Source organism: Triticum dicoccoides, chromosome 3B (assembly GCF_002162155.2).
Source record: "Triticum dicoccoides isolate Atlit2015 ecotype Zavitan chromosome 3B, WEW_v2.0, whole genome shotgun sequence".
NCBI classification, from domain to species: Eukaryota; Viridiplantae; Streptophyta; class Magnoliopsida; order Poales; family Poaceae; genus Triticum; species Triticum dicoccoides.
Genome location: NC_041385.1, coordinates 776,220,765 through 776,234,769, shown reverse-complemented (window position 1 = coordinate 776,234,769; position 14,005 = coordinate 776,220,765). Strand labels below are relative to the sequence as shown.

The following is a 14,005-nucleotide window of genomic DNA, read 5'->3' as shown; positions in this document are numbered from 1 at the left end:
TTCCCATGCATGATATATACTCCCTCCGTTCCTAAATGTAAGTCTTTTTAGAGATTCCACTACAGACTACATACGGATGTGTATATACATATTTTAGAGTGTAGTTCACTCATTTTGCTCCGTATGTAGTCCATAGTGGAATCTCTAAAAAGACTTATATTTAGGAACGGTGGGAGTACCCATCACTTTCAGGATTTTGCCTTGGCACCAAAGGAACTATCCTGGCAAGAGATACTACATATGAATACGCCATGCCATCAGCAGTGTCTTTCAAATGCAGTGTGCCACATCAGCATAGTGTCTTACAAATGCAGTGTGCCACATCAGCAGAGTGTCTTTCAAATGCAGTGTGCCACATCAGCAGTGTCTTCCAAATGCAGTGTGCCACATCAGCAGTATCTTTCAAATGCAGTGTGCCACATCAGCACTCAGCATGCCGAGCCAATTGGGCCAGTGCATCTACCTCAACAAACTGAGCTCACTGGATCAGGTATCTACATAAACATACTAACCTCTCCGAATCACTCCGGTTATCTACGGAGTATTCTATGGCTCCGAGAAAAATGTGTGTGATATGATACTATGGACCTGTTCGGATCCTCTCTGCTCCAGAACTGCGGTTCCGGAGCGGAGGGAGTGGCAGCACAATTTCAGGGAGTGGCTCAAACCGAGCTCCTCGTTTCCTCTACAGTGCGGAGCGGAGTTTTGAGATTGGAGAGGTTCCGAACAGGCTCTATATATACCGTGGATTCTCTCACGGCCTTAGCACAACAGCTAGCTAAATTAATCAACACAAGATAAGCATAAGCTCCTTTTATATTGCTCAGGATGCTCATCTCTTGCCAAACATCCTTTCCTTCTGTCATATGACAACAAGAGGTACAACTGAAAGATCATGACCCTTAATATGTTTGATGACCTTTCCAAAATTATGTAGCTGCACTGCACGCACTATATGATCTCTTATGATCACGCATAACTGCACGCACGCACAGCCACTGCTGTCCCTGACTCTTCAGTTCAGAGCCAAAGGGCGCCGGCCTGGCGGAGGAGCGGCACCAGCTGGCCACTGAGGTGCAGCGTCATGACCTTGTCTGTGGGGCCGACGAGCCTGCCACCGATGAAGACCGCTGGCACGGGCGGGCTCCGTCCGACCATGCTGGCGAGCGCCCTCTCGACGTCCTTCCCGCGGGGGTCCTTGTCCAGCTCGTGCACCACCCAGCTCACGCCCAGCTCCGTGAAGAGCGTCTTCACTGCGTGGCACATGCAGCAGTTGCTCGCCCCGAAGATCACCACCGCCCGCTGTGACGCCAGCTTCGTCACAGTTTCTGCCATTGCAGATCAAGCGAATTGGTGGCTAGCCTGTATGCTGCTGTTCTTCGGGTTTTGTGATCGATATATTCTGGTCAGCTCACTTAACTTGAGCTTGATGTAGGCTGTGGTTTCTTGGAGTTGGATGATGGTGATGATCCAACGGTGCTTATTTATAGATGACTGCGGCGGGTGAAGAGGGAGTGGTCGGCGCAGTGTTGCAGGCTTGATTGAGGTGCAAGGGAATCTCTATGAGATGTGGCTAATCGGGAAGAATATATGTTCTCTGTCTAAAGGTTCTATTCAACCACCTTTTCTAATCTTTGCTTTTGAGAATTCGGAGAGGCCAAAATCATACAGTTAGCTATGACCACGAGGGTGGCTGATCCTTGATATTTATTTTTAAATAGTGTCTCGAATAAGTAAAGATGAAGAAGAATCAAGATTCGGGACAGGCTGAACTTTTGTTGTTAGTATCATACATAGAAAAATGGCGTGAAGAATCAAGATTCAAGATAGGCTTAAATTTTGTGGTACCAACTGAATCAATTCTTCAGCTGATGATTTAACAGGTTCCTGATTAAGCTAGGTTTAGATACACTCTAATTGCCTCTTTTGCCATTTGTGCGTGAGAAGGAATACCAGTGGACATGATGCATCACATCTAAAACCCCTTTATCTAATGGATACCACAAAATTAAGTAGAAAACACACCTAAAAATCTCCCCTACAACTACAAGTAGTGAACTAGTGATGATGGACGGACTGGACAAAAGTATTTTGGAAAAAATAAATAACTTCTAATGTGGAAGATGGATATCACAACTAACTTTCAACATGCTCACCTTGTTGTATCATTTGAGCCATACCTGTCCAGAACACAAATGAAGCTTCCCTACCACAGGTTGTACTTTCAGTCATTCTGTTCCAATTGCTGCTCCTCATTTTTACTTACCTGTCTTCCCAAGGAATGTTTACACTACTGATCGCCATGATAAAATCTTCATTACCAACAAGTCTTCATATTGGAAAATATCTTATAAACACTGCAGTCAAGCTTAGAAGATTCAGTGCAGTTCTGGTTGATATCTCACAATACGCTTCTGTGAAACTTCAAGTTCATTTAATGAAATGACAGATGTTATTAAGATGAATCTTGCACGACTGCAGATAGAGTTGCACACATTGTTAGACAGTCATGAAAAAATCAATGCATGCCAAAACACGTTTCAAACTAAGGAGTGGAATTAAACATAGTGAAACAACATACATTAGTCAAAGGAGATGCAATCAAACCAATCTGGATAATTTTTCCCTCATCAATTTCCATTACCTCATCAGCAACATACCTTCCTATTACAGAAGTCATACCCAGTGAAGATATTACAAAGATCAAACGCAGGGGGGAACTTTCCACCTGATCATGCCCTACATTCCGTGCCGGGAAAACAGGCAGCCAGATCATCATAAAGGGAGAGATATCGGTTTGACTGTTTCGAATTCCTTGACTTGACTGTACTTTTATCCTTTCTAGACCAGATTTTAGTTAAGCAACCAGCCAACCACTGAAGATTATACAGACCAAACGAGAAAATCTTGAGTTCACCATTTTTTTTAGAGAAAAGGCATTAGCCCGACTTTATAGATAAAGCCACAAGTTCACCATTTACCTTTCCTTTCATAGAAATTACATTCAAAGGTATAAACATGGCACTGTTCCTATGGTGATTTTGTCATTGTATCAAAGGAGACATGGCAAGAAAACTTAGTTCTAGCTACCACCTTTTGGGAGGGGCCAAAATCATACAGTTAGCTATGGCCAGGGGAGTGGCTGATCTTCAATAATTCTTTAATAGCGTCTCGAATAAGTAAAGATGAAGAAGAATCAAGATCCGAGACAGGCTGAACTTTTGTTGTTAGTATGGTATATAGAAAAATGGTGTGAAGAATCAAGATTCGAGATAGGCTGAATTTTGGTGGTATCAACTGAATCAATGCTTCAGCTGTTTCATCAGATTCCAGATAAGGTAGGTTTAGATACACTATAATTCCTTGTCTTTTGCCATTTGTGCGTGAGAAGGAATACCAATTGTGTGGAGTTGTGGACATCATGCAGCACATTTTCCTTTTCTGGATGCCATTGCGAATTTGGGATAAAACTCCATCTAATGAATTCTAGCACCTCCTGTAATCTTTGCTTTTGGGAGGGGGCAAAACCATACAGTTAGCTACGGTCAGGAACCTGGCTAATCTTTGATATTCTTGTAATGATGTCTCGAATGAGTAAAAATGAAGAAGAATCAGGATTCGAGATAGGCTGAACTTTAGTTATTAGTACCATACATAGAAAAATGGGTGGTGGTATGAATCAAATCAATGCTTCAGTTGATGATTCATCAGGTTCCTGACAAGCTAGGATTGGATGCACTCTAATTTACTATTTCTGCCATTTGTGCGTGTAACGAGGAATACCATTGTCATGGAGTTCGTGGACATCACACGTCACATTTTTTTCTGCATGACATTGGGATAAAACTTCTATGGCATCTATCAGCAGTGAACTAGTGATGAAGGGTGGATTATAGTTTTGTGGACATACAAAATGGAAAACAGAAGTCAGTTTTAATGTAAATACAAAATGACTGACCCCCCTGTGTTATTTCTCTTCCAGTTGCTGCTTGTCATTTTTATTTGGCCACCATTCAAAGTTCTTCTACACAACCGAGCATTACCTCATATATGGAATATATCTTATACAAACTACTGTCAGCTTAGAAGATCAGTGCAGTCTTGCTGGATATATTGCAGTATACCTCTGAAAACTTCAGGTTTTTTACAGAAATGAACATAGGTTCTTAAGACCCAACTTACATGACTGCAATATCTACTGTTCTAGGTAGAGAAATAACTCAAAGTACATACCTCTCTATTACAGAAGCCATACTCAGTTTAGATAGTACAACGATCAAACACAGGGGGGTCATTCCTCATGTCCCACGTTCTGCGCTGGGAAGATAGGCGGCCAGATCATCATAACAGGGGATACACGTACGTGGCCAGCAGCCGCACGTTTATATCCACATTCATCTGCCCCCCTCTGGTAGACCTTCTCAACCACCCTGCTCCTCAGATGAACATAAAACAGAGTGCCACTTGCTGGATGATCCAAGAAGACAAAGTCGGCATTGTCCCCGACTGCAACAACATCAAGACAAACATCATGAGGAGGAACCCAACTGTCCTCTGCACGAGGTGTGCATGCATGACCCTCATGGACACAAAATGTGTCCAGCAGCAGCCAGCCTGCATCATTATCATCGCCCGACATCCGATGGAGCCACACACTGAGCTGAAACCCGTCTGCACTGACAAGATAGATCCCTGCATCCTCGGCGCATGAGAGCATATAGTTCCTCCGCACTCCAGCTGGTAGCTCAAGGGTGAAAAGACTCCTGGTGGCCAAATCTAGACCCACGGTGTACCCAGAGTTGGTCACCATGAAGACTTTGCCATGGACGGGTGGTAGCATTTCAAGGAAGACTGTGCCATTTGGGGGCTCTATCTCTGATTCCATGTCAGGGACGCACCATCGGCCAGATCTCAGGATGCACACCTCCGCATACACTTTTTGCCGGTCCTTCCACAGATTCACCAAGGTGATGCCGTCGCGGCCCCCATCCTCGGGTAGGAACAGCTCAGTGAATTGAGTGCGCCTCTCCCAGTAGTTACGGTGGGCGTGGGACAGCAGGGTTAGTGGGAGGACGGTTGAAGACTCCCCGGCGAGAACCGGCACCACGAGGGGGTGATCAAATCTGCCGGCGTGGAATACCTCGATGATGAGGCGGCCGCTCCGGCAGTGCTTGATTCGCGGGCATCTGCGGGCGAAGGCGGCGTCGCAGGAGGAGGTCGCGCGGCGTATGGGCGCGGCGAGCTCCGGGGGCTGCCGCGGGAGGGGCACAAAGCGATACCTGCCCGGGTAGCCGACGCAGACGCCGAGGAGGCGGGGCGGGTTGCGCTCGCGGAAGCGGCGGAGGAAGGCCGGGGCGGAGGCGAGGAGGAGCCACCGCTTGCAGACGAGGGCGGCGTTGACGAGGCTGGTGGGGAAGGCGACGCAGAGGAGTATTTCGCGGAGGAGGTTGTCGTCGTCAAGGACCGATGCCGCCGATGCGGCCGCGGCCGCGGCCGCCGGCGTCCGTCGATCTCCGTCCATGAGTTTGGCCGGACAAATTTGGGGAATTTTTCTGGGGGAGGGGGGTTTCGATGGGTTTCTTCGGTGGGAGCGAGCAGAATACGACGGGGGAATAGCAAAATACCACTAGTCAAAACTTTTTATAAAAAAAATATTGGCACGAGAACTGCCAAATCATATTTTTTAGAAGAAGAGTGGGACGAGAATATACCTGGCCATAGCTCAGGCCGGGCCGGGCTTTGGGCCGGGCCTAGCCAAGCCTGACGCAAAAAACCCAAGCCCGGGCCCGGCCATCAGGCCTGTTTTCTAGGCCCAAGCCCAGCCCGAACACATAAAAGCCCGTCGGGCTTCAGGCCGGCCCGGCCCGACCTTTAGAAAAACGCAAAAATGACAGGCCCAGGCCCAGCCCTGCCCGACTTTTGGGCTCAAAATCTAGGCCCGAGCCCGAGCCGTGGGCAGTGCCTGGCCGAGCCGGGTCGGGCTTTTTCGGGTCGGGTCGGGCCGGGCTTCCCATGGCCAGGTATAGATGAAAACAAGGCCTCGAGCGATTTCCTCCCTGTAATGCAACAGCAACGGATCCATTTTACTTTTAGGTAATTTAGTTAGAGCATCTACACCCAGACCTCTTGTACCGGCCTAAAACTCCCGGACTAACATGTAAGAAAAAATCTGACTCAACCGAACCTCTCAAATCATGGACAAATGCCCGGCTGACCGGCATCCCTCATATCTAATTCAAATGTAGGGTGGATATGGTGCGACCTGGGAACGCCCGGGCGCGCCGCCTGACAGGCCTGGCCCACCACCGGTCCCACAGCTGTCCCACAAAAACCCCAATCCGGACGCCTCACTCTGAACCATAGCTCACTCTCTCTCGCTCCATCCTCTCCTCTCCCTCTTCGATTCCGATCCCATCCACTCCGATGTCCAGCTCCGGCAACGACTTCGGCTCCAACCTCGACTACGAGGAGGAGATGGCCCTCAGCACTGCATTGGAGCGGCCCAAGGTGGACGTCGGCGCGCGGCTCCAGATCAGAAGCGTCGCCGTAGCTCCCGCACCACCAATTCATGGACGCCGGAGCTAGACCCTCCCAGCCCGCGCACAGCTCCGCCAGGACAACGCAGTCCGCACCCTCCTGCGTCGTCTCCTTCCCCTGTCGGCCGCTCCTCCACGCGGGCAGCGGTGGGTGCTAGTGCCCGTGCTGCCAGCCCACACACGCACTCTGGAATATGGGGCACGCGTCGCGAGAGGCAGCGAGCACGGAAGAGACACGCGGTGGAGGAGTCCGCACATCGCCGCCGCGGGATGCAGGTGGAGCCCGACGAGGACGAGCGGCTCCTTGCATAGGTCTACCGCCAGTCCCTCACGACGACGGTGACGGACGCTCGCCACCTCCGACGGAAGAACGCCAAAGCGCTCCGACTTACTATTGAGCAGTCGGAGCGGGAGACGAAGGAGGCAGCGGCGGAGCAGGCTCGGATCGACAAGTTAAAGCGGGAGCAGGACAGGGTGGTTCATTGGATGTAGGGGCTCATCGTCCTCTCCGATGACGACGACGATGATGGCGGCGACTGCATAGCCACACCTCCTCCTCGAACGACCAAGACCCTCTGATGTCTACTACACAACTTATTCTTGTAGACCCGTGTTGGGCCTCCAAGGATAGAGTTCTGTAGGACACAACAAATTTTCCTCAAGTGGATGACCTAAGGTTTATCAATCCGTGGGACGCGCAGGATGAAGATGGTCTCTCTTAAACAACCCTGCAACCAAATAACAAATAGTCTCTTGTGTCCCAACACACCAAGTAAAATGGTAAATTGTATAACTGCACTAGTTCGGCGAAGAGATGGCGATACAAGTGTAGTATGGATAGCAGATATAGGTTTTTGTAATCTGAAATAATAATAAAAAACAAGGTAACAAGTAAAAAAAGTGAGCAAAAAGGTATCGCAATGCTTGAAAATAAGGCCTAGGGTTCATACTTTCACTAGTGCAATCTCTCAACAGTGCTAACATAATTGAATGATATAACAATCCCTCAGCGTGCGACAAAGAGTCACTCCAAAGGTCATATCTAGCGAAGAACATAAGATGAAATTGTTTGTAGGGTACAAAACCACCTCAAAGTTATCCTTTCCGATTAATCTATTAAGCTATTTGAAGGAAATATGCTCTAGAGGCAATAATAAAGTTGTTATTTATATTTGCTTATATCATGATAAATGTTTATTATTCATGCTAGAATTGTATTAACCGGAAACTTAGTACATGTGTGAATACATAGACAAAACAAAGTGTCCCTAGTATATATGCCTCTACTTAACTAGCTCGTTAATCAAACATGTCTATGTTTCCTAACAATAGACATGTGTTGTCATTTGATGAATGGGGTCACATCATTAGAGAATGATGTGATGGACAAGACCCATCCGTTAGCTTAGCATAATGATCGTTAAGTTTTATTGCTATTGATTTCTTCATGACTTATACATGTTCCTCTGACTATGAGATTATGCAACTCCCGAATACCGGAGGAACACCTTGTGTGCTATCAAACGTCACAACATAACTGGGTGATTATAAAGATGCTCTACAGGTGTCTCCAAAGGTCTTTGTTGGGTTGGCATAGATCGAGAATAGGATTTGTCAGTCCGTGTATCGGAGAGGTATCTCTGGGCCCTCTCGGTAATGCTCATCACTATAAGCCTTGCAAGCAATGTGACTAATGATTTAGTTGCGGGATGAAGCATTACGGAACGAGTAGAGCGACTTGCCGGTAACGAGATTGAACTAGGTATGATGATACCGACGATCGAATCTCGGGCAAGTAACATACCGATGACAAAGGGAACAACGTATGTTGCTGTGCGGTTTGACCGATAAAGATCTTCGTAGAACATGCAGGAGCCAATATGAGCATCCAGGTTCCGCTATTGGTTATTGATCGGAGATGTGTCTCGATCATGTCTACATAGTTCTCGAACCCATGGGGTCCACACGCTTAATGTTCGATGACGATATGTATTATATGAGTTATGTGTTTTGGTGACCGAAGGTTGTTCGGAGTCTCGGATGAGATCACGGACATGACGAGGAGTTTCAAAATGGTCGAGAGGTAAAGACTGATATATTGGAAGGTTACATTCGGACATCGGAATGGTTTCGGGAACTTTCGGATAAGTTTCGAAGTACCGGGAGGTTACCGGAACCCCCCGGGGGACTATTGGGCCTTCATGGGACTTAGTGGAAGAGAGGAGGCAGCGGCTAGGTGGAGGCGCGCGCCCCCAGCCCAAACCGAATTGGACTAGGGGTGGGGGCGCCCCCCCCCCCTTTCCTTCTTCTCCTCCACCTCTTTCCCCTTCTCCCCTTCTCCAGAAAGGAAAGGGGAATCCTACTAGGACTAGGGAGTCCTGGTAGGACTCTCCACACTTGGCGCGCCCCCTAGGCCGGTCGCCTCCTCCCCTCCTCCTTTATATACGGGGGAACGGGAGCACCCCAAAGCACATCAATTGTTCTCTTTGCCGTGTGCGGTGCCCCCCCTCCACTGTTTACTCCTCCGGTCATAGCGTCGGTGAAGCCCTGCGTAGATCACATCATCAACACCGTCACCACGCTGTCGTGGTTTTGATGTGTAGGTAAGAATGGTTCTTGCTAGAAGCTAGTAGCAGCCACGTAAAACTTGCAACAACAAAGTAGAGGACGTCTAACTTGTTTTTGCAGGGCATGTTGTGATGTGATATGGTCAAGACATGATGTGATATAAATTGTTGTATGAGATGATCATGTTTTGTAACAGAGTTATCGGCAACTGGCAGGAGCCATATGGTTGTCGCTTTATTGTATGAAATGCAATCACCATGTAATTGCTTTACTTTATCACTAAGCGGTAGCGATAGTCGTAGTAGCAATAGTTGGCGAGATGACAACGATGCTACGATGGAGATCAAGGTGTCAAGCCGGTGACGATGGATATCATGACGATGCTTTGGAGATGGAGATCAAAGGCACAAGATGATGATGGCCATATCATGTCACATATTTTGATTGCATGTGATGTTCATCTTTTATGCACTTATTTTGCTTAGTACGGCGATAGCATTATCCCTCACTAAATTTCAAGGTATAAGTGTTCTCCCTAAGTATGCACTGTTGCTACAGTTCGTCGTGCCGAGACACCACGTGATGATCGGGTGTGATAAGCTCTACGTTCACATACAATGGGTGCAAGCCAGTTTTGCACGTGCAGAATACTCGGGTTAAACTTGACGAGCCTAGCATATACAGATATGGCCTCGGAACACTGAGACCAAAAGGTCAAACATGAATCTTATAGTAGATATGATCAACATAGAGATGTTCACCATTGAAAACTACTCCATCTCACGTGATGATCGGACATGGTTTAGTTGATATGGATCACGTGATCATTTAGATGACTAGAGGGATGTCTATCTAAGTGGGAGTTCTTTAGTAATATGATTAACTGAACTTTAATTTATCATGCACTTAGTCCTGATAGTTTTTTGCATATCTATGTTGTTGTAGATCAATGGCCCGTGCTACCGTTACCTTGAATTTTAATGCGTTCCTAGAGAAAGCTAAGTTGAAATATGATGGTAGCAATTACACAGACTGGGTCCGTAACTTGAGGATTATCCTCATTGCTGCATAGAAGAATTATGTCCTTGAAGCACCGCTAGGTGCAAGGCCTGCTGCAAGAGCAGATGTTGATGTTATGAACGTCTGGCAAGCTTGACCTGATGACTACTCGATAGTTCAGTGTCCCATGCTTTATGGCTTAGAATCGGGACTTCAAAGACATTTTGAACGTCATGGAGCATATGAGATGTTCCAAGAATTGAAGTTAATATTTCAAGCAAATGCCCGAGTTGAGAGATATGAAGTCTCCAACAAGTTCTATAGCTACAAGATGGAGGAGAATAGTTCTGTCAGTGAACACATACTTAGAATGTCTGGGTACCATAAGCACTTGACTCAGCTGGGAGTTAATCTTCCTGATGATAGTGTCATTGACAGAGTTCTTCAATCACTGCCACCAAGCTATAAAGGCTTCGTGATGAACTATAATATGCAAGGGATGGAAAAGGCAATTCCCGAGCTCTTCGCAATGCTAAAGGCTGCGGAGGTAGAAATCAAGAAGGAGCATCAAGTGTTGATGGTTAACAAGACCACTAGTTTCAGGAAAAAGGGCAAAGGGAAGAAGGGGAACTTCAAAAAGAATAGCAAGAAAGTTGCTACTCTCGGGAAGAAGCCCAAGTCTGGACCTAAGCCTGAAACTAAGTGCTTCTACTGCAAAGGGACTGGTCACTGGAAGCGGAACTGCCCCAAGTATTTGGCAGATAAGAAGGATGGCAAAGTGAAAGATATATTTGATATACATGTTATTGATGTGTACCTTACTAATGCTCGTAGTAGCGCCTGTGTATTTGATACTGGTTCTGTTGCTCATATTTGCAACTCGAAACAAGTGCTAAAGATTAAACGAAGATTGGCTAAGGATGAGGTGACAATGCGCGTCAGAAATGGTTCCAAGGTCGATGTGATCGCCGTTGGCACGCTACCTCTACATCTACCTTCAGGATTAGTTTTAGAGCTGAATAATTGCTATTTGATGCTAGTGTTGAGCATGAACATTTTATCTGCATCTTGATTTGATGCGAGACGGTTATTCATTTAAATCAGAGAATAATGGTTGTTCTATTTATATGAGTAATATCTTTTATGGTCATGCACCCTTGTTGAGTGGTCTATTCTTGTTGGATCTCGATCATAGTGATACACATATTCATAATATTGAAGCCAAAAGATGCAAACTTAATAATGATAGTGCAACTTATTTGTGCACTGCTGTTTAGGTCATATTGGTGTAAAGCGCATGAAGAAACTCCATGCTGATGGGCTTTTGGAATCACTTGATTATGAATCACTTGGTGCTTGCAAACCATGTCTCATGGGAAAGATGACTAAGACTGTCTTCTCGGGAATAATGGAGCGAGCCACTGACTTATTGGAAATAATACATACCGTTGTACGCGGTCCGATGAGTGTTGAGGCTCGCGGCGGGTATCATTATTTTCTGACCTTCATAGATGATTTGAGAAGATATGGGTATATCTACTTAATGAAACATAAGTCTGAAACATTTGAAAAGTTCAAAAATTTCAGAGTGAAATGGAAAATCATCGTAACAAGAAAATAAAGTTTCTACGATCTGATCACGGAGGAGAATATTTGAGTTACGAGTTTGGTCTTCATTAGAAACAATGTGGGATAGTTTCGCAACTCACACCACCTGGAACACCACAGTGTAATGGTGTGTCCGAATGTCGTAACCGTACTTTATTAGATATGGTGCGATCTATGATGTCTCTTACTGATTTACCGATATTGTTTTGGGGTTATGCTTTAGAGACGGTTGCATTCATGTTAAATAGGGCACGATCTAAATCCATTGAGATGACACCATATGAATTGTGGTTTGGCAAGAAACCCAAGCTGTCATTTCATTAAGTTTGGGACTGCGATGCTTATGTGAAAAAGCTTCAACCTGATAAGCTCGAACCCAAATCGGAGAAATGCGTCTTCATAGGATACCCAAAGGAAACTGTTGGGTACACCTTCTATCACAGATCCAAAGGCAAGATATTCGTTGCTAAGAATGGATCCTTTCTAGAGAAGGAGTTTCTCTCGGAAGAAGTGAATGGGAGGAAAGTATAACTTGATGAGGTAATTGTACCTTCTCCTGAATTGGAAAGTAGTTTACCACAGAAATCAGTTCCAGTGATTCCTACACCAATTAGTGAGTAAGCTAACGATGATGATCATGAAACTTCAGATCAAATTACTACCGAACCTCGTAGGTCAACCAGAGTACGGTCCGCACCAGAGTGGTACGGCAATCCTATTCTGGAAGTCATGTTACTAGACCATGATGAACCTACGAACTATGAGGAAGCGATGATGAGCCCATATTCCGCGAAATGGCTTGAGGTTATGAAATCTGAGATGGGATCCATGTATGAGAACAATGTGTGGACTTTGGTGGACTTGCCCGATGATCGGCAAGCCATAGAAAATAAATGGATCTTCAAGAAGAAGACTGATGCTGACAGTAATGTTACTGTCTACAAAGCTTGACTTGTTGCGAAAGGTTTTCAACAAGTTCAAGGAGTTGAATATGATGAGACCTTCTCACCCGTAGTGATACTTAAGTCTATCCGAATCATGTTAGCAATTGTTGCGTTTTATGATTATGAAATTTGGCAAATGGATGTAAAAACTACATTCCTTAATGGATTTCTTAAAGAAGAGTTGTATATGATGCAACCAGAAGGTTTTGTCGATCCAAAAGGTGCTAACAACATGTGCAAGCTCCAGCGATCCATTTATGGACTGGTGCAAGCCTCTCGGAGTTGGAATATACCCATTGATAATGTGATCAAAGCATATGGTTTTGTACAGACTTTTGGAGGAGCCTGTATTTATAAGAAAGTGAGTGGGAGCTCTGTAGCATTTCTAATATTATATGTGGATGACATATTGTTGATGGGCAATAATGCAGAATTTCTAGATAGCATAAAAGGATACTTGAATAAGAATTTTTGAATGAAAGACCTCGGTGGAGCTGCTTACATATTGGGCATCAAGATCTATAGAGATAGATCAAGATGCTTGATACGTCTCTGTCGTATCTATAATTTTTGATTGTTCCATGCCAATATTATTCAACTTTCATATACTTTTGGCAACTTTTTATACTATTTTTTGGGACTAACATATTGATCCAGTGCCCAGTGCCAGTTCCTGTTTGTTGCATGTTTTATGTTTCGCAGGAAACTCATATCAAACGGAATCCAAATGGGATAAAAACAGATGAAGAATATTTTTGGAATATTTGGGATTTTCCGGAGGAAGAATCTACGCAAAACGGTGCCCGAGGTGGCCAGGAGATAGGGGGCGCGCCCACCCCCCTGGGCACGCCTGACACTCTCCTGGGCCACCCGTAAGGTGGTTGATGCTCTTCTTTTGCCGCAAGAAAGCTAATTTTATGAGAAAAATCTGGGTGAAAGATTCACCCCAATAGAAGTTACGGATCTCCGGATATAAAAGAAACGTTGAAGGGGAAGGATCCCAGAACACAGAAACAGAGAGATAGATCCAATCTCGGAGGGGCTCTCGCCCTCCCAAGCCATGGGAGCCAAGTACCAGAGGGGAAACCCTTTTCCCATCTAGGGAGAAGGTCAAGGAAGAAGAAGAAGAAGGGGGTCTCTCTCCCCCTTGCTTCCGGTGGCGCCGGAGCGCTGCCGGGGGCCATCATCATCACCAAGATCTTCATCAACACCTCCATCATCTTCACCAACATCTCCATCACCTTCCCCCATCTATATCCAGCGGTCCACTCTCCCGCAACCCGCTGTACCCTCTACTTGAACATGGTGCTTTATGCTTCATATTATTATACAATGATGTGTTGCCATCCT

At 45.8% G+C, this 14,005-nt stretch overlaps 2 protein-coding genes across 3 annotated transcripts; both read right to left on the bottom strand.

Moving 5' to 3' along the window:
- Positions 1–443: 443 nt before the first annotated feature.
- On the bottom strand, positions 444–1,368 carry LOC119278432 (putative glutaredoxin-C2). Its single transcript, XM_037559782.1, has one exon. The coding sequence runs from the start codon at positions 1,333–1,335 to the stop codon at positions 1,021–1,023; it is 315 nt and encodes a 104-aa protein (XP_037415679.1). The 5' UTR covers positions 1,336–1,368; the 3' UTR covers positions 444–1,020.
- Positions 1,369–2,362: 994 nt separating this feature from the next.
- Positions 2,363–5,592, bottom strand: LOC119278431. Of its 2 annotated transcripts, XR_005137781.1 has the most exons (2): positions 4,234–5,592; positions 2,363–2,475 (listed from the first exon to the last, which is right to left on the bottom strand). XR_005137781.1 is itself a non-coding variant. In XM_037559781.1 (1 exon), the coding sequence occupies exon 1, from the start codon at positions 5,519–5,521 to the stop codon at positions 4,292–4,294; it is 1,230 nt and encodes a 409-aa protein (XP_037415678.1). In that variant the 5' UTR covers positions 5,522–5,592; the 3' UTR covers positions 4,083–4,291. The 2 variants fall into 2 exon arrangements, 1 of the variants encoding a protein (XP_037415678.1); XM_037559781.1 differs by lacking the exon at positions 2,363–2,475 and having other exon boundaries at positions 4,083–5,592.
- Between the last annotated feature and the right edge of the window lie 8,413 nt (positions 5,593–14,005).

Excerpts from the sequence above, each read along its gene's own strand:
- LOC119278432 (XM_037559782.1), bottom strand. The coding sequence starts at position 1,335 with ATGGCAGAAACTGTGACGAAGCTGGCGTCACAGCGGGCGGTGGTGATC.
- LOC119278431 (XM_037559781.1), bottom strand. The coding sequence starts at position 5,521 with ATGGACGGAGATCGACGGACGCCGGCGGCCGCGGCCGCGGCCGCATCG.